General features: G+C 48.0%; 1 protein-coding gene across 10 annotated transcripts in view; it reads right to left on the bottom strand.

Annotated features, from left to right (window-relative positions):
• PEBP4 (phosphatidylethanolamine binding protein 4) overlaps window positions 1-25,618 on the bottom strand; it is a 169,506-nt gene that overhangs the window by 95,921 nt on the left and 47,967 nt on the right. For all 10 annotated transcript variants that reach the window (XM_025210355.1, XM_025210358.1, XM_025210356.1 and 7 more), the window contains exon 4: window positions 602-700. In XM_025210355.1, the coding sequence (XP_025066140.1) occupies window positions 602-700 (99 nt within the window). The remainder of the gene's footprint in view (window positions 1-601; window positions 701-25,618) is intronic.

Below are 25,618 nucleotides of genomic sequence, written 5' to 3' on the forward strand. Positions count from 1 at the left end.
GATGTAAGGTACCAGGAGATGACTGACTGAGTATATAATGCTTGTGATTTCACTTACCTCTGAATGCTAAGGCTACTTCTCCATTTAGCATACCAAAAACATGTACAAAAGAGAAGTGGGAGCTCAACAAGGGCCAGCAACAAGACCAAGAACTAAATGACCAAGTCCTCGTTCCCCCATATGAAACTCCATTTTTTGTTAATACACAGTTATGTGAAGCTTACTCTCAGCTTTCTTTTTCCTTGGGGCTTCCTCTTGTGTCCATGAAAATTATTACGGTGACCTGTGACACACCGTGTGTTGTTGCCCCATGCATGGGCTATTTCAAGCCCAAACTGAGCCTACATTCATGAATGAACCAGAGGAGGAAGAAATGTGGTGCGTTCATCAGCAAGTCTAAGTAGAAATAGTCCTGGAAATGCTCTTTTTGGGTTTGCCCTCATCCCAAATGAAACCATGAGCTGCTCTGCTGCCTCAGCACAATGATAAACACTTCTGTCTGCGCAGGCTAGAGGAATATATCGAGCAACACGTATACAAGATGCCCACCAATGTGATCGTGGGCAGAACAGTTAAGAGGAAAAATGTGCGTGGTACTCACTTTTATGTCAATGACAAGCCAGTGCCTCCAGAAGCGGAACTTCGGCTCAGATCTGCTCGGGGCATCTGGATCAGCCATAATCAGCACGTAGTTCTTATTCTGGAAATAAAATAACACTAAATGAATGGAAACCTTCCCAAGGGCAGCTATGCACAGGGGCTCTGCGATTCTACGGTAGGCAAAAGGGAGTTGGGGAGGGAGCGTGCAGCAGATGTCAGGGCAGAACGGACTAAGACATAGGATTCTGGGGTTTCTTTTCCTGGCCCGGCTACTGACTCCTGGAGGGAGTTTATTCCATCTGAGCACATTGTCTTCTGGTGCCCATCCTGGAGGCCTTCAACCTCAAAGGTTGTCAGCTCAGGACCCTCCTCATGCACACGCTGCACCCCATGGTTACGTGCGTGTGTGATCCCTAGATAAAATGCATGCGAAAAAGAATGCAACATATCCTCTGGCAGAGTGCTTCATGTTTTCCCCAAATTCCCCTTTCCTGACTTTTTATCCCTCGTGGCCTAAGATCCCTCCAAGGGCTTGCAGAGGAAGAATGGGCTTTTGTAACATGTCCAAAAGATGAGGCACTTGAGAGAATTTTCCCCAATTGTGCGTTAACCACATCCGACAACAGAGTAACACAGAGACATGTTGTGACACAAGGGGCTTTCCGCGCAGAGGCTTGCCTTCCACTGGGACCAGGGCAGAGTCTCACTACAGGCATGGAAACGGGATCTCCTAGGCCTTCCCAGCTAGCCCTGCTGGTCCAATGGTATGAACAGTCTGACCGCCCAGGTTTCGCACCAGCTAAGTAAAAACACTGACTTCTATGCTAGAACAAGCCTGTGAACTACTGAGTTGGGGCTGACATGTCTTGGGAAGGCAAAACCAGCTCAGTGCAATGGCAGCTGGCTGTTTTGTAATACTGTGAAAAGGGTAAAAAAAAAATTTAAAAAGTCAGTGCAGAGCCTTCAGAACGTGCACTTTAAAAACCCATCTCATTGTCCTAACTGGTGTTACTATAAATGATACCAGTATCCACGAAATGGTCCAGGCCTCCTCTTAGCTGTTTTGAGATGAAAGATGCTGCCTTAAAGCAAAGGGCTGTTGTATTTCATGAGCAATCTCTATTTTTTTTAAGCATATTCCTCATCATCCTGCCCACAGCAGGGAGGCTGGACCTGATGATCTCACGAGGTCCCTTCCAGCCCTAAACTTCTGTGAATCTGTGTGAATCTGTGCATAAGCTAGAGAGACCAGGGCTTGTGAAAGGGGCTGGGCTGGCAGCCCTGGAAGAGAAAGCCTTCTCTTTGTTCAGAAAAGCGCGGCCTGGCCAGGGCAAGCGTTCCCCAACTGGCTGCCTGGGAGGTCGCACAGCAAGGCATCCCTGCTCCATGCCTGGCACACCCCATGATTAACAGGGGACACTTCTGAAAAGGGTTCTTGCAGGGTGGATACCTGCCGGAAACCACACAAGTTTCACACCCCATTCTGGTTCTCCCAAGCTGGGCTGGGTTCAGTGGCCTATGAACACTGAGCTAAGAGAAACTGCTGATCTTGGTGGACATGGCAGGATGTATGATCCTGTAAGTACCGAGACTAAGGGGCCTAAACCCTAATGGGACTTCAAGACGCGTGTATCAGCTCATCAGCAGTCCAGCACCTAGCACCATGGATGCACAGTGTACTCTGGGCTTGAGATTTTGTCAACCAGTGAGGAGAGACAGCCATACAATTTCTGTTCAAATCACACAGCAGTTGTGTGGCTAAAAACCCCCTTGACACAGGTAGCAACCTCAGCCTGGAAGTATCCTTGCAAGCTCTTCAGTGGTACAGTTTATACTGCACCTCGTGCAACGCAACCCGGGTTCACGCCTGGTGCTCCCAGGAGCTGCCACGATATAAACCATTATTCAGAGCACACCATTTTAACCTCGTTGAGTATCATCTTCATTTTAAAGAGGGCAACAATGAGTCTACAGTCTTTTCTATAGGGAAAATCACGCTGATTTAATTTCAGGTGTGAGCTTAAAACGATCTCGTTAAAAAGATAGCCAAAGGATGCCTTATTTCAGTTTAAACGAGACATATTTTGCATTAGCTTAATCCACAATTAGGAACGGGGTTAAGCAAAACTGTAAGAGGACCCTCTTAATCTGAAATAGGAGTCTCCACGCAAGCATTTGTGCTAACTTAACTAAATTGTTTAGTTAAACAGGAGCAAGTTTCTGTGCGGACAAGACCACAGAGAAGTAAAGAGCCTGATCATAAGTGGCAAGCAGCGCCGACAGTGCCTCTGCCCAAGGTGAAGGGTGGGATCTGGGGGTAAAACATGCCTGTTCCCAGTGCTGTGCTCTGACCGCTAACTGCTGCCTTCCAGCACGGCCTGCCTCTTGACGCTGAGAGGCAGAGCACAAGCCAATGTTCAAACCATCATAAAACAGAAATATTTGCTGGCGGCATGGAGGCTGGCATGCACGGCGGGGGAAAAATCCTGCACTGCAAGTGTGAAGGAATTTGAGTTCTAACTTTAGGTGGGTACATGGCTGAATGCTGCATTTGTGAATCTCTCGTTTCTACTTCGGTGCCCAGCTGGTGGGAACAGAACGCGTAGTCATGGGACTGTCATAGTGTGCTGTCCAGGTTAACATGTAGCATTTCTATTACTATTAACAGACTTTCTGCTCCTCACTCCATCTGTTCTTTGAAATAATTGCAGTTGTACAGACCATGCCTTCGCTACAGGCAGGCTCTGGGGAGAGGATAGTGCTTTTATGCAAAAAAAAAAAAAAAAGTGTTAAAAAATAACAGCAAACACGAGAATAGAGTGTGAGTGAAGTTAACAGCAGGCTTCGAATTCAGTACAGATTGTGGCCTATAAAGGCGGTGTTGCACATGGCTTTGGGATGGCCTGGCCGGGCCTTTCTGTGCGAGGAAAGAGGGGTCAGCCACCTTGTACCAACACCAGGCATGCTGCGTCCCCTCGCCCGGCTTTCTCATCCCACTAGAACAGGTTACACGATACCTGGATCCACCCCAGACGCATGGTTCCCAGTATGGAGCTGAGCAGGAACAAGCGGGAAAGGCCTGACCCTTCCCACACTGGATGCATTTGACTTGGACAGAGGTCAGCGGGTAGCCTGAGCTCTCCCCATCCCTTTGGGGATTCAGATTCTTAGAGTGTGTTCAAACAAACGGCGACAAGTTGAGACTTACTACATGGCAGCTGCTCCATGAATGCTTTTACCCATTTTGCTTTCCGGGTTTCCCCCGATCAGAATTGCTTTCAGGCTTTCCCCCTACCTTGTTTCTTCAGCCTTTTGACTAAGAGTAAGTGAGACTAGGGGGTACCTGAACTCCAAGGCCTCCAGGCTTGGGGCTTGCATGTAGTACGCCTGCCATGGATTTGGGAGTATGTGAAGCCCCGGATTGAAGTAGCGCCATACCAGGGGCAGGCAATTATTTCAGGCGGACGGCTGCTTACCGAGTTTTGGCAAGGCATTGAGGGCCGCATGACAGGCAGCCAGGGGCAGATAAATATTAACTTTCCAAATTTTTAGGGGCCCTGCCGGCTGGATAGAATGGCCTGGCAGGCCGCATCTGGCCCGCGGGCCGCATTTTGGCACCCCTGTGCCATGCAGACTTGAATGGTTGAGCTCTGCTCGGTCAAAATTTAGAACTTAATTCAGAACTGATTTGGCTCTGGAAATGAATTTTTTTTTTTTAAAGAACTCTATGGGGAGTAAAAGCTAACCCAGGGTAGCTTAACTGTCACTCTTGCAAATTATGAGGCTTTTGGCTGGGCAAGAACCGATGCAAGAACAGCTTCTTTTGGGCCATGCCCAGTCTTGCACCAAAGGCGTGTGTCACTTCCATGCCTGCTGAGGGATGGGAGGCTTCCCGGATGCAGGGTAAGCAATGCACTAGGCTCATTATACCTGAAGTTTGAAGCTCAAGCGAAAGTTTATCTTAGCCAGGTCTCACAGCATTACCTGGACAGCAGCCTAACAAGCAATGCCACACCTTCCACCTACAGGTAGCAAAGCTTTTTGTGGACACACATTCATCTTCTTGGTGCCCCAAGGTCTTAAGTATTATCACCACCCATGCAGCAGACAGGAAAACCAGCTTGCATCTCAACAAAGCAGTGGCAGGGGCAAGAAAACGAACCTGGAAGTTTTGCCTCTCCATCTCCTGCTCTGATAATGAGGTCACGCTCTCCTCCCTTGGCTGGTGATAAGACTCTTGACTTCCAGTGCCCTGGCTCTGGCCACCAAAACAGGGATGGCCCCAGGAGTCATGACTGCAGTCACCAGGAGTGATCACTGCATGCTTGCTTCTGAAATTGCACCATGTCTGACTATGCCTCCATCCCTGCCCTACTCTAGAATAGTTGCATGCTGAGGACAGGCACTGCAGCCTGCACTGGTACCTGTCTCTAAGTGACAGAGGAGCTCTGCTCTGGGGATTTTTTATTTTAAAACCTTTCCTTGACATGGGCTAACAGCATTAATGCCTGTCAAAACTCCAGACAGGGAATCAGCCCACAGTGATGCTGGAGATGCTCAGCTTTATAGGCATGAATCAGCCCCAGGGATTATTGGAGGGGAGGGAAGCTGGCCGAAATTGGAAAATTCCTCACTCTTCTCAGTTCTCCAAAGGAAGGTGCAAGCAATGGGGGAAGTGGCAGAAGAAGGGGAAAGCCATCTCCTAGCTGTTTCTATATGAATTGTGTCAAACGCCTATGCTTTTTATCTCTCTTTCCCATTCGGCAACAAAGTACAAAGAGCCATGTCTTGACTGCCAGCTTGGGTTCTCTCCCCTAATGTGGCATCAACTGCCTGTAGCCTTTGGGGCTGCCTTTTACATCCCAGCCGGCACTGGTGCAACAGGGTACAGGGAATCCAGGCCAGCATGCACTGGAGTGGAAATCCCACTGCTGGGTTACACAGCACACTGTCTTATTGGACTGCACTCCCCATGGCACATCTCTGGCCTTTCGGGGGCTCGGGTAACCTGTAAGCCATGGCTACCCACGAGATCAGGGGCAGAGCCAAGAACTGAACTCCAGTCTCCTGTTCAAGTGCCTTAACTACACAGCCACCCTTCCCATTTATTCTATGCTCCCCTACAAGTGCAGGAGATGGACATTGGACATCGACTGCCAGATCGCAAGCACTGCCCATAACCGTGCAGAGGCTAACGCCATCTGGCCTGGAACGATTCAGCTTCTCCAGATAATGCAGAACTACCCAGTTGCAATGAGGGTGGGGGTGAGCTAGTTAACCTCTGCTGGGTGCTTTGACAATGGAAGGACTAAGCATCATGTTTTAGCTGTTAATTGTTTCTGGGGGGGGGAAGCAGCAGTATGTATAATTATGATTATTTCTAAAAGCACGAGCTGTTCAGATTATCCACAGTTTTGGAAACTTGCTCTGAGCAGGCGAGGACTTTTTCAGAACCAGAGACAGCAAGGCAGGCGGGCAGGCAGGATGGAGAGGGATTAATGTACTGAGGATACACAGCTCAATAGATCCAGAGGAGATGGGGCTGCACAGGAATTAAAGACTTATCCAAATGAAAGCAAATAGGGTGTTAAGCAACACACATGTAGAGCTAGCGGTTTCCTAGGTAACAAGTGCACCATGGAACTGCCACACATGCACTGCCTGAGCAGCCTAGCGCATTTCTGCTGGCAACTGAACAATGCAAAGGAATGAGTCAGGGGCCATGCTTGCTACGCAAGGTGTGGGCACCGAGTCCCCAAAGAGGGGCTGACTAAATAGTCTGACCCCAAACTGCAACCTAAAAACTTTGGGAGGGGAAGAGAATACAGCATGTGTATACATTAGCACCATCTCTGAGGTTTGTGAATTCAGGGAGATGCAAGGTATGCTGGAAAGAAGTGGCAAATCCAAAGTCTACAGTGGATAGAGAGTCTGTGTTAGGGCTTGTATAATTGCTCAGGATGAACCTCAGCATGGGTCCGATGACATGGCTTTACAGTCCTGTGTAAACCATTCAACCTTAGCACAAAACTAGGCTGTGCTCTGTGCTGCTGGCCCAGCTCCACTTGGAGATTTTGGGTTCGTTTGATGGCAAAACTTGAAGTCAGATGGTGAGAACCTAGGAGTCATCCATTCCCCTCCTCATTTCACTGAAACCCTCCGAAGTGAAGCAGAGGGTGTTTATGCAACACCAACCCACATCTTGATCCTTTCAAAGAGCAGAAATACACTTTGTTGACTGGGCAAGTCCAAGTTTCTAAATCATGTTCCAGACCCTCTCAAAAACATCAGACCTGAGCCTCCCTCCATTTGGTTCCCATGAAAGAAGTACTATTTTGCATTTACAACCACCTAAGGTTGGGGACAGTGCTGCTTTGAGCAGGGGGTTGGACTTGATGACCTCCTGAGGTCCCTTCCAACCCTAATTTTCTATGATACTAAGGTACTGCCAGAGCATCCACCATCCATCAAGCAGCTTCCATCAGAAATAAGCAGAGAGATTGGCAAACATCCAAGAGTGAGTTATACTGTGAAAGGTGGATCTCTGAGGAACTTATAAGGTCCCCTTTATTGTAGCAGCTAAGCATCTCACACTTGGTAATGCACTGGCCTCCACAACACACATGCAAGGTACAGAACTGCTAATATGCCCATTGTACAGACGGGGAAACTGAGACACTAAGAAACTAAGGAGCAGATCCTATTCACCTTGTAGGTTCCTAAGCAGGATCCTGTTGCACCCATCTGGGGTCCTTAAGAAAACATTAATGCACAAGTTGGGCGGGTCCTCCTCTTTGCAGCTTTTCTGACTTAGCTACATGGATGACTGGTGCCTCCTGAGTCTGGGGGGGCTCCCGCAGATGCCACCAGTGGCGTCAGCGGCAGGGACGGTCCTGTCAGGGGGGGGGAGGGCCCCCCCCCCCCCCACCAGTTGCCTATGCTTAGCCCTGAGGTTCAGATGACAGCTCGTGAAAAAGCGGACACATTCTCTGTTTTTTTCAGAGCTTGAGCAGGGTGCAGCAGCACCATACTCAAGCACCTAATAGGTAGGACAGGATCCTGCCCAACAAGACTTGCTCAAGGTCACAGAGAAATCAGCGGCAGAGCAGGGATTTCAACATGGGTTTCCAGCCTAGCTCACTGACCATGAGGCCCTCTCTCCAACAGGTCACTCCACGCTTGCCATTGCTCCGCTGACTTCCAGATCTGGTCTGTTCAGTTGAGAATATCTCCTTCTTCTGGGTGCCAGTGCTGTGAGCGCAAGCTGGGATCTGAGAGTCAATCTGTTTTTTTTCTGGCTTCTCACCAGTAATAAGGATTCTATAATGGGCATGGAGTTAGCAATTCTGTGGTTGATGTGTGACCAAGGATAAACTCCAACTCCTTCTCCTGTGGCTAACGGGAGGGAAAAGCAAGAGAGAAAATCGCTTGCAAGTAAGCAAGCTAATGTGACTCTGAGCACACATAAAGAGCAGAGCGGTAGCGTACGAAAGTAGGGTTTCTTGGTCACTTCCTCTCCCGCCATATCCTCAGCTCAAGATCCACGCTCCCCTCCCCTGTAAAATAGGTCAGTGATATTAACCCTGTTGAGCAGAAAGATGTGCAGAGGCACAGAGACGCGGCGTGGCTTGCCCCAGGGGACAAGCACCAAGAATGGGAAATCGGACCCGGTCTCCATACCCCTGAGACCTGTGCTCTAACCACTAGACCGGCAATCCCCTGACCCCTCTCTGCGCTCTGAAATGCCTCAGGGAACCTATAGTGCCTTTATAACAGCCTGGAAATTCAGCCCGATCTGCCGTGTGGCAGAGCTGTTTGCTAGGCAGCCTAATGTACATACTCTGCCCCAAGGGCCAGTCAGAGTTAAGACAGCCAAATATTTACACAGCCTAACGCTCTTCTAATAATTGATTAATCCAGGATCATTTAAGTCAAACCCTCGATTTGTTAGCAAATCCATGCCCAGACTGAACCCTGTAGATGCCTTAAGAAAAGGGCTTATTTACTATGAAAGGAGAGTGCTTGGGGATTTTTTGCACAGCAAAACAGACTTAAGTTTGGTGTGATAAAACATCCAGGGCTATACTAAACTGGTCATGTTATTAAGCAGAAGGTAACATCACGTTCTCAGGGTCTGTTTGGCTCTCAGCATATATTTGCAAGACCTATTAGCGCTAATGCAATAGGAATACACGCAGCAACAGATCCTAGCTCGCAAACATCAATGGCAATAATCTAGTGCAAGTAATATAACCCTCCTCCTTTCATTAAGATGCATGTATGCATGCATTAAACAGGCATTAGCCCTTTGTATTTAAAAAAAAAACACTTTTCAGGAAGCTTTTGGGCTCACCTGAAGTTGTGGTCAGTTGAAACTGGCTGGGAATTTCTTCATAGACTGAGAGGTTGTGGGATGAGGGTGGGCTGGGGCAAAGAGGAAAAAACCCACTAATTTTCCAGGAGGTACAACAGCTTAGGGTGGCATTTAGGTTATGGTTACCCCCAGGGAAAACTGGAGTGACAGGACTGAACTCTGCAAAATTGTCCTGGTGCAGTAGAGATCAGGATCTGCCTCTTTAGTCTTTTCTTGGCACGGTCTATAAATGGTAAAGTCCGCCTATGCAGTATTATGCTTAAAACCAAAACAGCAGAGATGGAAAATAAGATTTGTGTTGGGAAGCGAAGCTGCTTCCTTCACGGCAGCACTAAATTGGCTGCAACTGACAATGACGACGCCAAATTTATACTTTTCATTTTTCTGGAAATAAAGAGTATTTATAAATGTAAAAAAAAAAAAAATTAAAAAAAAACAAACCCTGGAAAGGCCAATTCTGCTTTCATTTCCCCCTACACACTCACTTCATCATCTCTAGCAAACAAGTGAAGTAATTGGACAGTGTGCTTGCGGGCCCTCTAAGACAAGTCTGCTGGAAGGAAGCTAAATGCATCAAGTGGCAGCTAAAAGGCAAGTTAAAAAACACGTCCGCACACAAACAAACCCCAGCCAGCACAACACACAACCAAGGGAGGCTGTGGCCCCTCGGTCTTCAGCTTGATGCTTGTGACTGGTAGCGAATTCATATCTCATCCCCAAACCTTCCCACCAGCTGTATTTGGGTTACCCAATTGGGATACCACGTGGTTACTGCCACGCTCTTTCCCCGGCTTTCTGCTCAGTTGTGGGACGGTGCCGGGAAGTGAGGCAGGTGTGCCTGTTTGGAGGCAAGGAAGCCACAGCATTAACGGGGGAGACTCGACACATTTTAAAACGAGGAAGCAGGAGGCAAGCGCTCCCTGTGACAGAGCGCAGCCTTCCAGCCCCATTACCGTCACACGGGGGGACATGTCGATTGGTGACATTTGACATTTGCTGAGAAGTATTTTGATGCGAAATGGCACCTCAGTCACAAATTATTTTCAGTCTTGAGCTTTAAAAAAAAACAAAACAACAAAAAAAAACCCCAGATCTTGCTGGGCAACATTTGAAAACAATCAGCAAAGCAAAAGACCATCCTTCCCCAGCCCCAAGCTAAGGGGTCGGCTTTGCATGGCTGCATGCTAGAGGCCTGCTTCCCTGCCACAGCCATTTACACCTGGGCTCAGTGAACATCAAATGCTGCTGTCCCAGAAAGAGATTGAAGGAGGCCAATTTGGGATCCCTTGTCTAGATCCACAACACTCCAGAGGATCCTGGCTGTCCTTTACCCCGTCCCTGCTTGGGAACTGCTCTGATCCAGGGATGCATCTCTGCTGATCCCCAACTATGTTGAACTTTGCTTAACTTGAGTTCAAACTGAAGCTTTACTCCTGCTTTGAACACAATAGCAAGATTGGTGCAAATGCTGGCCTGCCCCAGCATATCTGAATGCAGGATCTCAAACTCGGCGTGTTGAGCCCTAGGAGTCCCTCCCCAGCGGTACAGGAGACAGAGAAGTGGGGGAGCAGACAGCCATTCTGGAGGATGAGCATGAGTCTTGATCCAGGCTCGTCTTCTAGGCTTGGCCAGACTGGGGTTGGGGTATGTCACAGCACGAGAACTGGCAAGAAAGGGGAGTTTCCAATGTTGGGCTGATGGAAGCTATGGAAGTGCCAGAGGGAGACGGGGGAGAGTGAAGGGACATCTTTGAGACAGTCGAAGTAAGTCGTGTTCACGTTCTACAAATGCCCTGTGAAACATGGCTCCTTCACTAGGAGCCCCACCATCAAACGTCAGTGCTCCACTACTGCATCCATATTCTCCCATATTACAATGCCGCAAGCACAGAAACTTCCAGGCCGGATCAGATCCTTTGTCTGCCCAAGCCCATTAGGGCTTCAAAAGCAGAAGCAAAAAGCTCCTTATGTCAAGTTGTTGGAGACGGCTTCAAGCCCTGAAGCATGGAGGATTAGAATTGTTTCCAATATTTGCTAGCATATAGCCTTGCTCTCCATAGGCATGCCCAAACCCTTTGGAGTCTTGCTAAAGGTTTTTGGTCTCTGTGGCAATACGCTCCGGCATCTAATTTCACGCTGTGCACAAAAACTATTTCCATTTCAGGTTCTGAATTCACTACCTTACTGATTCCATTGATGCTGCCTTGTTCTGGCGCTCTGGGAAACCAGCACTCTTACAAACCAAGGCCAACCTAAGCCTTGGGGGTTGGGACGGATCTCAAAATGATCATGCGCCTGCCCTGCCTCAAAAAAGTGACTTTCAAGCAGAAGCAAGAGAAAGCCATTGTCCCCAGAGCTCAGTCCTGTGTGAGAGCTTCAGGAAGAAGGTCTGAGGTTGAGGTTTTCTTCACTGGAGGAAAACATTCTTCATCCTCCCGTAGAGCACCAGCTCTGGCTCCCCTCTGATGGAGAGACAGGAGACACAACTTTCTGAGAGCGAAGCCTGGCAAGGAACCATGACACGATGCCATCAGGGACGCCAGGGCTTGGCCAGCTTCCCCAACAAGGTGAGGCCATCACAGCAAGGAGACTGCAAGGCTAACCCTATCCAACTACCGCCAGCCCATGCTGGTCCTGTCGGCTCCCACCAGCTCCCTTAGCGCAGGGTGAGACAGTGGAGATGGGCTTCGGCTCAGTGGTTGCTGCTCAGATGGTTCTTGCCCCACAGAGCCCCAGATCAGCGTTGGGGCTCTTGCCCTGTCCTGGGGCTGTAGGTGGCCAATTTTAAGACACAATCTCCTCTGAAAAAAAGCCAAAGCAAGGCATGTCCCTCCAACGCCAAGCTGGGGCTAACCAAGACCCACTCACCTGGCCAGGTGCAGGCACCCCAGACCGGTGAGGCCTCACCATCTGCCCTGGAGAGCTTGACTCGGCAGGTTGCCCTTGCCAACTTGTGCACATGAGCACATAGGCCTCTCCCTCCGCACGAGAGCAATGCACCAGGAAGGATGGCAGCAAACCAGAGCCATTATTTGGAGCCGTGAACTCCTCTGGCATGAGGGGAGCCGCATGGCGGTGGTAATTGCTGAACCCTGTGCTACCAGACACCTCTGAAAAGCTAAAATGACTTTAAATGCCTAAACATTTTAAAACAAACCCTGGAACAATTCAGCTTCTACCTCCTCGCCTGCTCGCACTCTCTCTCTCTCTCTCTCTTTTTCTCTCTCTTTCTCATTTTTACGGTTTCGAGAGCTGTTTTACGCCTCATTACCTGCACACTGTGAGTGATGTCTGTCGGTCCTGAAGCTGTAAATACCTTAAATCATGCTTCATTAAGAATATCTATGGTGCTATTAAAGTGCTATAATAGACAACGAGTTAACAGATGATTAAATATGAACTCCATTTGTGTCAGTCACCAGCTTGCGGGAAGAGGCTTTAAGTTTTTTAAACTCGCACTCATTATCTGCTGAAGTGCGGCTGGCGCTGGGCTGGCGAGAGGTGGCTGAGAAGGGTGCGCTGTTGATGCGCTGCGGAGGGGAAAAAGAGCTGCTTAAATTAGAGGGCTGCTTGAGGAACTGCTTTCCTTATTGGGGCTGTAGGTAATGCGGCGTCTCCTCTCCCCATCTCTGGCGGAGGATACCCACGCTCCACTCTGGAGGTAGGAGAGATCAGCTTGCTCTCTCCGTCTTTGGGACTTGTTATTCCGAGCTGACAATGCTGACAGCCCTTGCCTGGCTGTTTCCATGCATACAGTCAAATACCACTTTGAGACACATGCAACAGATCAATCTTTGCTGTCTAGTAGCCAGAGATAAATAAAGCAGAGGGGAAGGGAGAAGCAGCCTTGGGCTGCTGGCTGCCTTACACAGCAGAGGACAGGTGTGCAAGCAAGAAACCCACATCTCACACCTGGGTAAGCCACGAAGGAAAAAGTGTAAGACGGGAGGCCGGGGTGGGGAGAAAAACTCCGGCGACCAAATGAAGCCCCCTAGAGATGTTACCATAGCATTTTCCCCCTAAAATTTGCCTTTCATCAGAAACAAAGTTTTCAAGAAAAAATTTCATTTAGTGGAAAAGGAAAAAAAAAACAACAGAAAATGAAAATGATTTCCGGAAAAAGAAAAAAAAATGGTTTCTGCATAGAAAAATGGAAAATGTTTTCATGGGGAAGTTCAGCTTTTTAAAAAAAACGGATTTTTGTTTTTCTGAAACTTCTCGCGGAAGTAGGCAGTTTTTGCCCAGATCTGCAAGGACACTTCAATATTTTTATTACACATTCCCGTGGGGATTCAGTGCTGCTGGAAGGTTTTGCAGACCAAATTTCCCTATGCGCAGAATACACCCAGCTACACAAAGTGAAGTGGCAGCTTCCTCGGGCTGTCTGATCAACATGACTCTTCCCTGACCTAAAAAGACCACCTGTAAGGGGTGAGAGAGTGGCTTGCTCCCCATGACAGCCAAACTTCGGCACAGCTTGGCAGAGTGCTGTAGAGAAGATCAGCTCGCATCTGTTGTGATGGTGATTTTGTATTGCAGAGGCTGTGAAATGGGTTAGGAAACAAAAAGCCACTGAATAGTTGTCACATGGTAACAACCTGATGATCATGGCTGGATTGGTGCCAGGGTCAAAAAGACAATGGCCCAGTACCAATCCAGACCCACTTTGTGCCCTGACATATTTTTATATTTAATTTGAAGTTGCTAAGCATTGGTAGGCTGGATTTGGACTTCCCTTACAATAAATAACAGAGAAAATCTCAAATCATGCGGGTACATTTGTGTGCATGCACATGCACACACACACACTAATTAGTTCATTCGCTACTGAAGCGCAGTCACTGCAGAGAGGTTAACATGTAGGAGGCTAAAGATTAAAAAAAAAGAGTGATTTTATTTGGACTTTGAGCCAGATCCTAATGGCAGAGCGGTGGAGCTGTCTTCCAACAGCTCAGGTTATGAGTTGGGGACCTGCTGCAGACTGTGCTAAAGGCAGCGCCCTGTTGACTCAGCTGGAAATGGGTCCCTGGTCATTCAAGCTGGGGAGGTGAAGGTGACTGGATGCGATGCTAGCCCCATCACTGCCTTTTGTGCCGTTGGCTACAGAAAGCGGACAGGAAAGCTGTGCTCGAGTCCTCATCCTTGCTCTGCTCACAGCTCACTGCTGATTAAGGCCAACCTCAGTCAGAGGACCAGTGCCCAAGCTCTGCACCCCTTTAATTGCATAAGCAGCCATCAGAGTAGTTCTGAATGACTTCTGTGCACCAGACCCCTGCTCAGGGGTGGATTTGTCCCCGCGTGGTTTCTTAGCAAGTCACCCCCGCCTCTCTGGGTCTCATGTTCCCTGCCAGTAAAAGAGGAATGGTAAATATGCCATACTTTACGGGCAGCGATACAGGAACGCATCTCCATAGGTTTTCTTATGGGTACATAAAATATAAAGGTTTATGATGGAACAACACATTTAGCCCCACTGCAAACTACACCTGTGCATTTCTGGTGGTCACATAAGTTGCCCTGCTTCACAGCCCAGCTCCTTGTGGCAGGAGATGACACTGGGTACCCAAAAGCAGCTACCTTTAAGGACCAGGAAGAAGTTTGGCGGAGCAAAAGCTCCCCTTATCGGGCCGCAGAGGTCTAAGGAAAGTGTCTCTGCGCATCCCCAGTGTAGTGTGGATGTGCACCTGCCTATTAGCTGGACCTCGGTGCTCAGAGTACAAAACTGTATGGGGAAGGCTGAAACAATGATCCCCAGGGGCAGTGTTAGCGCAGCTGGTAATTGAATCTTGGTGCTGATATTCAGTCAAATACCATCCTGTGATTAAGTTACCTGGAAATGCCATTTCCGTATTGTTCAAACTCTAAGTGGCGAGGGCTCCTTATCATTTACTCCTAGTCCCCTCCGCTCCTTCTTTCTGACCTCGCTTACCCTGCAGTACTAGAGGTCAGGCTGGATCAGCCTCTTGGGTCAGGGAAAGAAATTAATTCTGGAACCCCGAGGGAGCACAGCCTCGCATCTCATCCACCAAAAATTGCGTGTGCTAGAAGGGAATGGAGAACTATCCATCCCTCGATGGCTAGTTATTGAGCTCCTAAAAAGCATTTCAGCAAAACAGACCTTCTCTGCCAACCCCATCACTGGAGATTTAATGCCAGTTCAAGACAGCCACTTCCCGAGCCCTTTACCTTTGGCAGTTTATTCTCAGCATATTTTATTTTCTGCTCCCAAGTTGCAAGCAGCACAAAGGCAGAACAGAGTTTTCCCTCACTACCATCACAGGTTGACGTGAACCAAGAAATTAGTCTGGGAAAAATAGTCTGACACAGACAAGAAATACCTCTTTCCATTACTGGAGTTATTCTTGCTGGGAACGGGAGTGAAACACATACGGTCCAGAACTTGTCTCCCAACTGAAATATTTAACAAGAATTACGAAAATCACCCAGCAACCCCCATTCAACAAGCTTCCCAACCTCCGAATAGGATTCCTTTTCCTTTTAGCCTGAAATCTATTTTCCAATGTGAATTTTGCTCTAAGGGGCCCTTTTGTCATCCCAAGGAAAATACGAATCCTACAGCATCTCAAGGTGCTGGTTAGACTGAGGCCAACCTAAAACAACAAATGCTGCATGTCAACTTCTGTTCTTCTGAGCACACGGATACACAAATGAACCGTCCTTCCAAAGCAAACAGGACCGAAGGACTCCGATTAATCAATAGCCTTTGAAAATCTTTAATAATTTTTTTAATATGCAAAGTGATAAAATGTCAGTGTTAATGTGTTAATTTCTAGTGTGCCGTGTTTCTTTGAAATCTCTGAAAAATGTGAAGCTTAAATGAGTCCTATGAAAAGGAACAGTGCATCATTAACACAGCCAGATCCATATCACAGACTGCAGCAATTACCATCCAGTGAAACACTGCAAGCTGTGAAGAGCTTTTATTACCAGAGGTTTTACAGGTCATTCACCTCTGTCCAATCTTACGCTAAAACAAGCATTTTCTGCACCATGGATTCCAGCATCATTTAAATCAGTAATTGCTTTGATTTCAGTATGTATGGAACATGGAGACTTCATGACTAAGAATTCTATTAGTCAATAAGTTTGCTACTTTTATGAACCATTAGTCATCTTGCCTCAATTCTTTCCCACATTGGGTTATGGACGGGGAACCTGATTTTCATGTCCAGTGAAATCTGCCTTTCAAGACCACCTGTTTGGTGCAATTACGCTTTCCCAGGTCAGAAAGGTGGGATTCAATCAGCAGGTTAAACTGTGGAATGCTATTTCTGCTGCAGATACACAATTCTCTGTCATCTAGAAACTGTTTTTCAAAGACAAACTTTTCTGATTTGGAATTAAAATATGAATGTTTTTTCAGTGTACCGCATATTCAAACTCTGGTTTGTTTGTTTTTAACACAAAGGTGCTAAAGCATAGTCATCTGGAAGGCCCAAGTTACTTGGTTTTCTCTCCTTGGACTCCCCCCACCCCACCAAAAAAAAAATTAAATCAAAGACTCTTTTATACTGCTCCAGACAATAAGAAATTGTCTTCTGTGGGTATCTTTCCATTCGCGTTCCAAAAGGCTGCAATATGCGACGTTAGGTTTTTACCCCCCCAGCGTTTGTGCTATAAATGGGTATATTCATTGAATATAGATTTCAAAATTCCACATTTAAGGAGCGTGATTTATACATTCATACAGAACATGTCCTGAATTGCACGTTCCACAGCGCTATACCTTCAACTGCGGGTGCTACTGGAAATAAGCAACAATAGTCTATTCTATTCTATATAGGTTCTTATACCGCCCTCAGATCTGAGTGCCTTCCAGTAGTGCATTAAATGATGCGATTAACATCTGTCACGTGGGGTTCATTCTCTCTCTCATCCTCTCCCCAGGGGGAGAACGGTGTGTGCAGTGGAAAGTTTTGTTTTGGTAGGATTTGGGAGGCTTTAATATATGGTGTGGGGTGAAATTTGCCCCTGTGCAGGAGTCTGCCACACAGGTTTGCAGCTCTACACAGAGCTCATGCTAGCATTTAACACAAGAGTGCCAGAAGTCAAGCCCCTATCACAGTAGGTCCTGTACCAACACAGGGAAAGTCCTCTTGGTTAGCACAGACAAGAGACTTTCATCCTTCATATCCTGCACTGAGCCCTAAAACACGTATTTAACCAAAACGGCCTTTCCAGAAAGGTACCCAGTTTTGATCTGAAGGCTGAAAGAAGTGGAAAATCTACCAGTTTTCTTGGTGATTTGTTCCAGGAAGCACAATTCTTGATTTTTGCTTGTTTCCCTGTCCTGCCCTCTGTCCACTTGTCTATGGGGTTAGACCAGGGCTGGCCAAAATGCAGCCCGCAGGCCAGATGTGGCTCGCCAGGCCATTCTACCCGGCTCCTAAAAAATTTAGAAAATGAATATTTATCTGCCCCTGGCTGTCCGTCATATGGCCCTCGATGGCTTGCCAAAACTCAGTAAGCGGCCCTCCGCCAAAAATAATTGCCCACCCCTGGGTTAGACAGCGGACTCCTCAGACAAGGTCCAACTTCTCCCCTTGAAGTTTCAGAAAGCGCTTTCCTGAGCTGAAACGCTGCCACAAAACTAACCTGTTGTTGCCAGAAACACTAGGCACAGCCCAACTCTCCCCAATTTTGAGTGGAACTGGAACTGCACAGCAGCTGGACAGACAGACAGACAACTGCAGGGGGTCACTGCTCTTCTCGCTGAGAATATTGTCTAAACAGCGTTTCTGCTCCATGAATCAGGATTCTTTTAAAAAGTGATTTGTTTTGGATTACTGTGTATGAACTGTAATTACAGCACAAGTGTTCATTGATGCAATTACAGTAAGTCTGTGGCAAAGCCATTCTAGGAGGCATTTATGTCATAATTCTGAATTTATTTAGGAGGCTTGCAGGGAGGGGAAGATGTGCTTTGCATGACCAGCTCAATGGTTGTAAAGCATTCTTTGGGGGTTGCTTTTTGGCTTTCAAGCCAATGTTTCCAAAGCAAACTTCACATGATGGCAAATGGTCTGAGGGGAAAAAAAAAGAAAGAAAAAAAGAGGCCCTCACTCAGCTTTCGGATCATCAGCTGTTTTGAAGTGGGAGCGCAGGAGCCCCAATCATAAAGTGGGACCCCAGCAGGCTAGATACTGCACAAATACAAAGCAGAAAGTCAGCTGCTGCCCCAAGCGGCTTGCAAGCTACATTAATGGGTGGCTAAAATAAGGCCTGGAAGAGGAAACCTGCAGGACTAGTGAAAAGGCTGAAGCGGCTCTGTGCCTGGGTCTCACCAAATGCTCAGAAGGCAGCACATCTTTGTGGGATTTGGGAAACCTGATTTTTTTTTTTTACTTCACTGGGCAATTATGTAGACATAGGTTTACTTGTGGATTTAGGGCTTGGCAGACTGAAGTCCTCAGTCCACTCACCAGTACTGTGTAGAGCATGAGTGCGAGTTTCTCCAACAATAGTGTCCCCAGCCCTAGAAAGAGCCCAGCAGCTGCAGCGGGGGTTAGGGATGTGTCCAGCCGACTGCTAGAAATTGCACTGAGGTCAAAGACCCACTTCTTACTGCAGTGAGTACAGCTCATCAGACAACAGGATCCCTGCCGATCCAATAGGGGCACACACAGCTAAACTTGCCATGATAGATGCATCAGGATGTCTCTTAAAACACTGAAATCACCTCTGGCCTCCTGGCCATTTATTTCCCCCGGCATGCGTCTGAATGTAACACATGGCGCACGGTGCAACTTTCTAGCATGCCTAAGCTTGACCACTGGAAGGAGCATCAATAAACATGACCACCTAAAGCCTGACAATTCAGATGACCTACACCGATTCCCCACCACTCCCAGACAGAGAGAGACATGGCTGCAAGCCAAAGCCCCACACCCTCTGGACTTTGTTCATGCTGATATAGGTGTAAACTTTTTTGTCTCCTGCTGCTCCTTGCTAATTACAGCCTCAGGGTATTTTTCTTTCTGACTATCTTTAGCCATCATACACAGACCACATTCATTTCCAGAGATCTGAAGCCCTCCAAGCCGGGGTTTTAGCTGGCACCCACCATGGGCACGGGCTTGCGTGGTACTGTTGAGATCTGCCCTCGAATCCGCAGAGGATTTCACATATCAGGTCAGAGGTGAGCCGTAACCTGTTACCATTAGGAAAGAGCGCTTGTGACTTTGGGTGGACAGTACCAGGGGAGTGACAGGTACGAACTCTCTCTGGAGCAGTGTCTTTCTAGGAATCAGCAGCCACATCTTTGATGAAAATGGTAAGTGAATCTTTCCAAGTTAAATTGCAACCCTGGGAGGGGAACAAATTTAAAGAAGGAGGCTCTTAAAGCCAGGACCCCGTAATTGGCCAAATATTGAACCTTGAGCATGGAGGAACATATGATGATAAGGGAGTTTGGTTAATCACCCTGAATTCTCTTTAATTATCATTTTCATTAGTGCAGCTGGAGCCTGGTCCCTGGAGGTAGCGCAGTTCAAACAAAAGCAGGCAAGGGAAATACAGAGGAGACCTGCCTTGTCTCTGCTCTCGCAGACACCCGAGTAACAAGCAGCTCACCCTCCTCCTCATCAACATGACATTTGAGAGGCTAATCAGTGTCTTGCTAGCGAGAAGCTCTCAAGTCGGATGAGATGCAGCAACAGGTAATGTGTGGCGTTTTCCTACAAGAAGCTCAGCAGAGCAGATGGATGCACAGAAGCTTCCCCCTTGTACATTATTAGAGAGGCCTGTAGTACTCAACGAAGAAGTGAAACTTCCTGAAGTGCTATCAGTCAGCGTGCAGTGAAAGCCTGTTTCTGCTGCTTGCACCTTGCCCACCCCCAAAGTGCTTGTATCCACAACCTGACTGGCAACATAATCCATGACCCAAGAGGCAGAACAATTGCGCTCCACGGGATTTGCAGGTCACAGAGTCACAGCAAAACAGGGCTGGAGGGAAACTCAGGGCACCTAGTCCCGACTGCTGCTCTAGGCAGCATCCTCCCCACCTGAACTGTCCCAGATGACTGATCATCTAAGCTGTGCTTAAAAAAGTCCAGCAGTGGCAACCCCCACAGCCTCTCTTTGCTAGATTTGTCCCATGCTTAATTCAGAGTTCAAAAGTTCTTCCTAATATCTAACCTGCATCTCCCTTGCTAAACCATTACTCTCATCCTGCCCATGGTGCACTGAGAGCCATTTGTCACCATCCCCTTCAAAATCACCCTGTATGGATGCAAAGATGGTTCTCCAACATGCCCTCCCCCAGCCCTGCTCCTCTCTAGCCCAACTCAGCCTAGTTCTCCCAACCTGCCTTCACATGGCTTGTCAGCAAGCCCCATCCACGCAGCCTGCCGATACGTGGCCAGCAGACGTTTGCAGCCACGAGTTCCCATTCGCCGTCATGTCCCTGGCTCTAACGACTCTTCACATTTAGATCCGCAGGTTAACCTTTGCCTCGGTCTGTGAGCCGTAAATGTTTTGACAGTGCAGTCATTTCGCAATGGGGTCCTTTTGACATTACTAAGGACCTCCTCTTGTGAAGGGGAAGGAGGGTCCTTTGGGCAAAAATCAAAGGACTGAGCATCCAGACACATGGGGAGGGGGGATAGAGGGCAGGTCTCTGTTTGATTCTGCTACTGACTGTTCTCAACGTTTTGGGGTGTTGTAACATTAGACAGGCCAGGCACCCTTTTCAGAAAGGCAGAGCACCTATGCATTAAATGGAGGTGAAGGGGAAAGGCAGATGCTCAGCACATCTGGAGAAGTCAGGCCCCACATGTCTAAAGCTGGCCTTCCAAGCAGCTCTGACCAAGCGGGTCAGCAGAAGGGCACTGGTCCCTTGTTACAGTGAGACAGCAGGATCCAGTGTGCTATCCTCTGCCAAAGCAGCACTGACGTTTGATCCTCCAGCTATCCAGTGGGCATCAGTGCAGGTCCACTCATTACAACGGACTGACAAAGCAAGGAGCTGGACAGAAAGGACTGTAGGGTTAAGTGCATCATGCCCTAAAGTCATTGTCGTCCACTGATCTTAAAGATGAGCCCTAAACTCACACGGTCAGGCTTACATGAGGAAGGAATCCTACCTATTCTTTGTTTAAAGCAGCAAAACCTGACACTGCACCTTTAACGCATCAACCTTCGTAGCTGTCAAAATGAAGCTGTTAAAGTGACGGCCTCCTCATCTCCTTGTTAAAAATGTGACTATTCCCTTAGGCTACAATGGAATACATGGCCAAATTAATGAGGATGTGACAAAGTTTACAGGTCAGATTAGATTCCTATCCCATGGTTCCACTCAGCATAAACCTGAAAATTGACTGAAAAGAAGGGAAGCCAAGGGTGAGGGACCACTAGGGTTTTTGGAGCATGTGCATTCACCAAAAGAGCAATCCTGTACTTGTCATAATTAATCAGCCACGCGTCAGACAAGCAGAAAGCACTCTGCCCCTCTGGTAGGAGAGTTGGATTAAAAACCCAGCCTGCCCTCCCTCCTTCTCTTGCTCTCCATGCAGCTGTCCTCTCCCGTCCTGTTCCCAAGGATGTGCTGCACACAAAGGTGATCTGTAAACACCCGATTTAAAACTCTCCCACCTAATTGCCTGATTTTTTTTTTTAAGGGTATCACCAACCTTTCCCTTCTACCCCCGCTCTAAGCTGGAGATAGCCTGCTTTAAATGAAAATTTGTGACAGATTTATGGTGTTGTGTATCCGAACCGATTCCACTAGGGGTGTTTTCTGATCTTTGGGTTAAAAACAAAAGAGCACTTATTAGAGGTTTTATTCATTGTGTGTTTATAAGTTTCCCCTCCTGCTCAGACCAGGTAGTTTCCATTCTCCTCCATTAATGTGCGCGCTTACCTGGCAAACTGCAGGGTGGAGGCACACTTACCTTGCTGGGCAATTGGGATGTCAGGACTGCTGGGATTTCTTCTCTGCTCAGGGAGAGGAAACAGCTGAGCGGGTAAAGACAGAGAACTGATTCAAGAGTCCCAGGATTTGATCCCATCTCTGCCATTAACCCACAGTATAACTTTGGGTGAGTGCTCAAATTCAGATTTTCAAAAGGCAGCTGTCCATGTTGAATGCCTGTCCCGAGATGTCCAGGATTTGATTATTGGAAATGTTAGCACTTCTGGGTTGCTCGGACCTCAAAAATCAGCCCCCAAATTCCTCTCAATTAGCTATCAGGGATGTTAGTACCTGAAAGCCGAGGGCCACTCCTGAAAAAGCTGCCCTTCACCTGAGCATGCTTCAGCGTGCCCCACTAACTGGGTTATATCGTACGCAGGCTAGCAACTTCTTTAATTTCACTTAAGCGCTAGAGCACTCATTGAATTAGCAATCATTGCAAAATTCTGGAATAACTGCAAAGTGCTCAGATATCCTCAGATGAGAGAAGCCCTTTCAGCGCAAAGTATCCTTATTCCTCTCCACTGGAAATGGTCCCAAACCAAGCCCCACAAACCCCGACAACTATGGATTTGGGACCAGTTCCAAATGGCTGTTTAGGCCCTGGGTCCTCTCTAGATTTTCCTAAATAATTAAGACCGTCCAAAACAGTCGCAGCACCAGAGTATTTAATACTGTTTGGTGCACACATCTTTCTAGAAAGGACAAAACCACAGAATTCAGCACCAAAATGAGTCCCACCCCAAGGCTTTTTCCAATCAGGATCCACAAGAGAAGAGAAAGGCTGGATCAGAAGAGAGGGTACGCACTGCACCAGCCCCATATACAGCAGGAGTCTGGATCAAACTGGCTGCTTTAATTTAGTTCATAGCAAATCCTGTTTAGCTAACTGGATCTACATGCGTGACGCTGGGCTGCCTGCTAACCTGAACTGTAAACATGTACTTGGCAAAGCAGAGTGCCAAGCGCTGCTCTGAAGTGCCTCCAAGGTGGAAGGGGAGCTTGCAAATCCTCAGCATTGAGCCACAATATTTGGGGCTCAGCTGCTTGACACGCTGCCCTTGGGCTTCAGCAGCATTCAGAGGTGGGGCAAAAACGAGGAAGAGGAGGCACGGAGAAAAGTGGGGACCTGCCTCAGGGCACCCAGTGACCTGGATTCCAACCACCAGCTTAACGTTCAAAGCTACGGAAAGGGCGTTTTGTCCATGCTTGCTGCACTGTTCCTGGCTGCGACCTGATCCGGAAATCTTGGCTTTCATGGAGCTGGCATCCAGGAACACCAGGAGGCAGACTTCCTCCAAAATGAAGGGGAGCCAGAACCAAGGGGGGGAAAGGGAATCCCAGGTTATGGTCTGCGCCACTCTCCAATGTTGCAAATGACCACATGCAATGGATAAAGCAGCAGACTGTACCCTTTCCAAGCGCAGATCCTCAGGGAAGATATTCCACAGCGAAAGGGTATTTCATATCCCAGCAGCTCTCCCTCTGGCTCATCTGGATTTCAGAACCAAGCATACTTCATACCCAAAGCCAGGAGGGGAAGGCAGACCACAACTGCGGACCATCCCAGTGCTGACAAAGTATCTTGCTGTTCGAGGTCTACAAGGGTTAAGTGACGGGCACAGAGCTGTCTGGCTGGGCAGCCTCTGAGTCAAGGGCAGGCCAGAAGCAGGGGTGACAGAAGTCACTTTAATCGACACCTGCTGGCGGACAGGGAAGGTTAATGCATTTCCTTTCTAGATGAGCATTTTAGGCTGAATGAGATGGGGCAACCAGCCTGTGTGACTGTCTGCGCTGCAAGATGTGCTGTCGCATCACCAGCAAGACAGAATGGGGAAGAGGGGGAGAGAAAGAGAGAGAGACAGGGCAAGGCCTTGCTTTTTACAAACAGCTCTAATATCCCTGGAAGACGTCTCCGAGTCATGCACTGGGTTGGAAATGTCTCCCATTATAATTATGACTCATTCGTGACTCAGTGACATTTCTGAAATTAAAAAGCATTTGCTCATCCAGCCCTTTGCTGCCCCGCTCGGTGGCCAAGCCCGTGCTAAACAACTTATTTTTAATGCCGTTTTGCAGACAAACAAAACCCCCAGTCCCCGGCTTGGGCTGGCTGCAGCTTCAAAACCCCCAGGGCCCAACTTGGCCTCGCAGGCAAAGGCATATTAGCTCCTGTGCAGTGCCCACCCCTTCGGCACGCGTGCAGAATGAGCCGGGGCGCACGGCGTCAGGGTCTCGTCCCTCCCCAGGCGGTGAGACATTGCGTGGCCTCCAGCTGCAACCCACACAGCAAGGTCCTCCAGAGAGCAGGGAGTGGGAGCTCCCACTATTTACCATCGGTACCGTTTCCATAACAGTGATGAAGCTCAGCTGCTCCTGGCCACACAGCTCGGAAGAAACACTCCTGGCTGTGAGCACTGCAAGAGTGGGGGGAACTGCTCCACTAGCAAATTAAGCAGTACGTGGCATGATGCCTCCCCCTCCCAGGATACAGCTAGGGCAAAACCGCTCCTTGCTGCAAGCTGGTTTCTAGAGGGCAGTGGGATCTGGACAGGTTCCCTGCTCTGAGAAGGTAGCATTTGCTTACACTCAAAAAGCTGGCCTGTCCCAAAAGAAGCGGGCTCCCAAACAGACTGACCCAAACAGACTGAAAGTTTGGATCTTAACTTAGAGGGCAGCTCCTCCAGGATAGCTACACAGAGCTCTGGGTCCAAATACAGTCTCTCTGCTTTCAGAGATGCTAGGGTCCAGCTTGGCCCTTTACAGGCTGCTGCCTTTATAACAGTTGCATCAAAACCCTACGTCTGGGTATCTTATGACACCAAGGCTTGGGCCAGGTGACTATTTTCTATATAGCAACAAGAGCGCATACATACACGGGACCTCCAAGTGAGTTCTCAAAAGCAGGGACCAAGTCTAGGCTGCCTGCATCTAACACAGGGGTGGGCAATTATTTCAGGCGGAGGGCCACTTACTGAGTTTTGGCAAGCCATCGAGGGCCGCATGACAGGCAGCCAGGGGCAGATATATATTATGACTTTCTCTTTATAGTACAGTGAGAAATTCCCATCCAGAGGGTCCCAAAACGCTTCCCAAACTTTACCCTCAGAGATCACTCCTTGCATGACTGAAATAAAAGTGTCGCCACATTAGAACATGGTACTTGTTTCAACAGCTCATAGCAACTCTTCTCTATAGCATGTTAAGTGCACACTGAATTCAAGTGAAACTCCACAGGGAACATGGGGAAGCAAAACACAGTTATCTCAGATGGGATGTTCCCAAACACTGAATTTAAAAACACTTCTACTCTTGCAAACAAATCCCCGCAGACTGACCACAAAACCAGGGTTCTTGGTTGAAGGCTTTTTCCAAAAAGGCAGTGAACTGAGCAGCATAGCACCCAATCACAGTCTACTGAAGCACCGCCAAAGGCAGACTTGGACAGAAAAGATGGCCCTAACTGAAATGCAAACAATATTTAAATGCAGCACTGGGTTCTTTAGGTATCTCCCCATTCAAGGACTGATCTCCCTGCTATCAATAAGCCTGTGCAATCCTGTAATAGCAAGCATCTCTCTGTTTTCCCTCACGCAGGGCAGCTTTGCTTTAACTTTTTAGCTCAATTTTCATGCAGAAGATGCACAAGAGGTTTGTGTTGCCAATTCAGTTTGTCACGTCCTATTTTCTCAAGCACAAATCCTCACTCTAAAC

This window comes from Alligator sinensis, unplaced genomic scaffold, assembly GCF_000455745.1.
Source record: "Alligator sinensis unplaced genomic scaffold, ASM45574v1 scaffold722_1, whole genome shotgun sequence".
In the NCBI taxonomy this organism is placed as follows: Eukaryota; Metazoa; Chordata; order Crocodylia; family Alligatoridae; genus Alligator; species Alligator sinensis.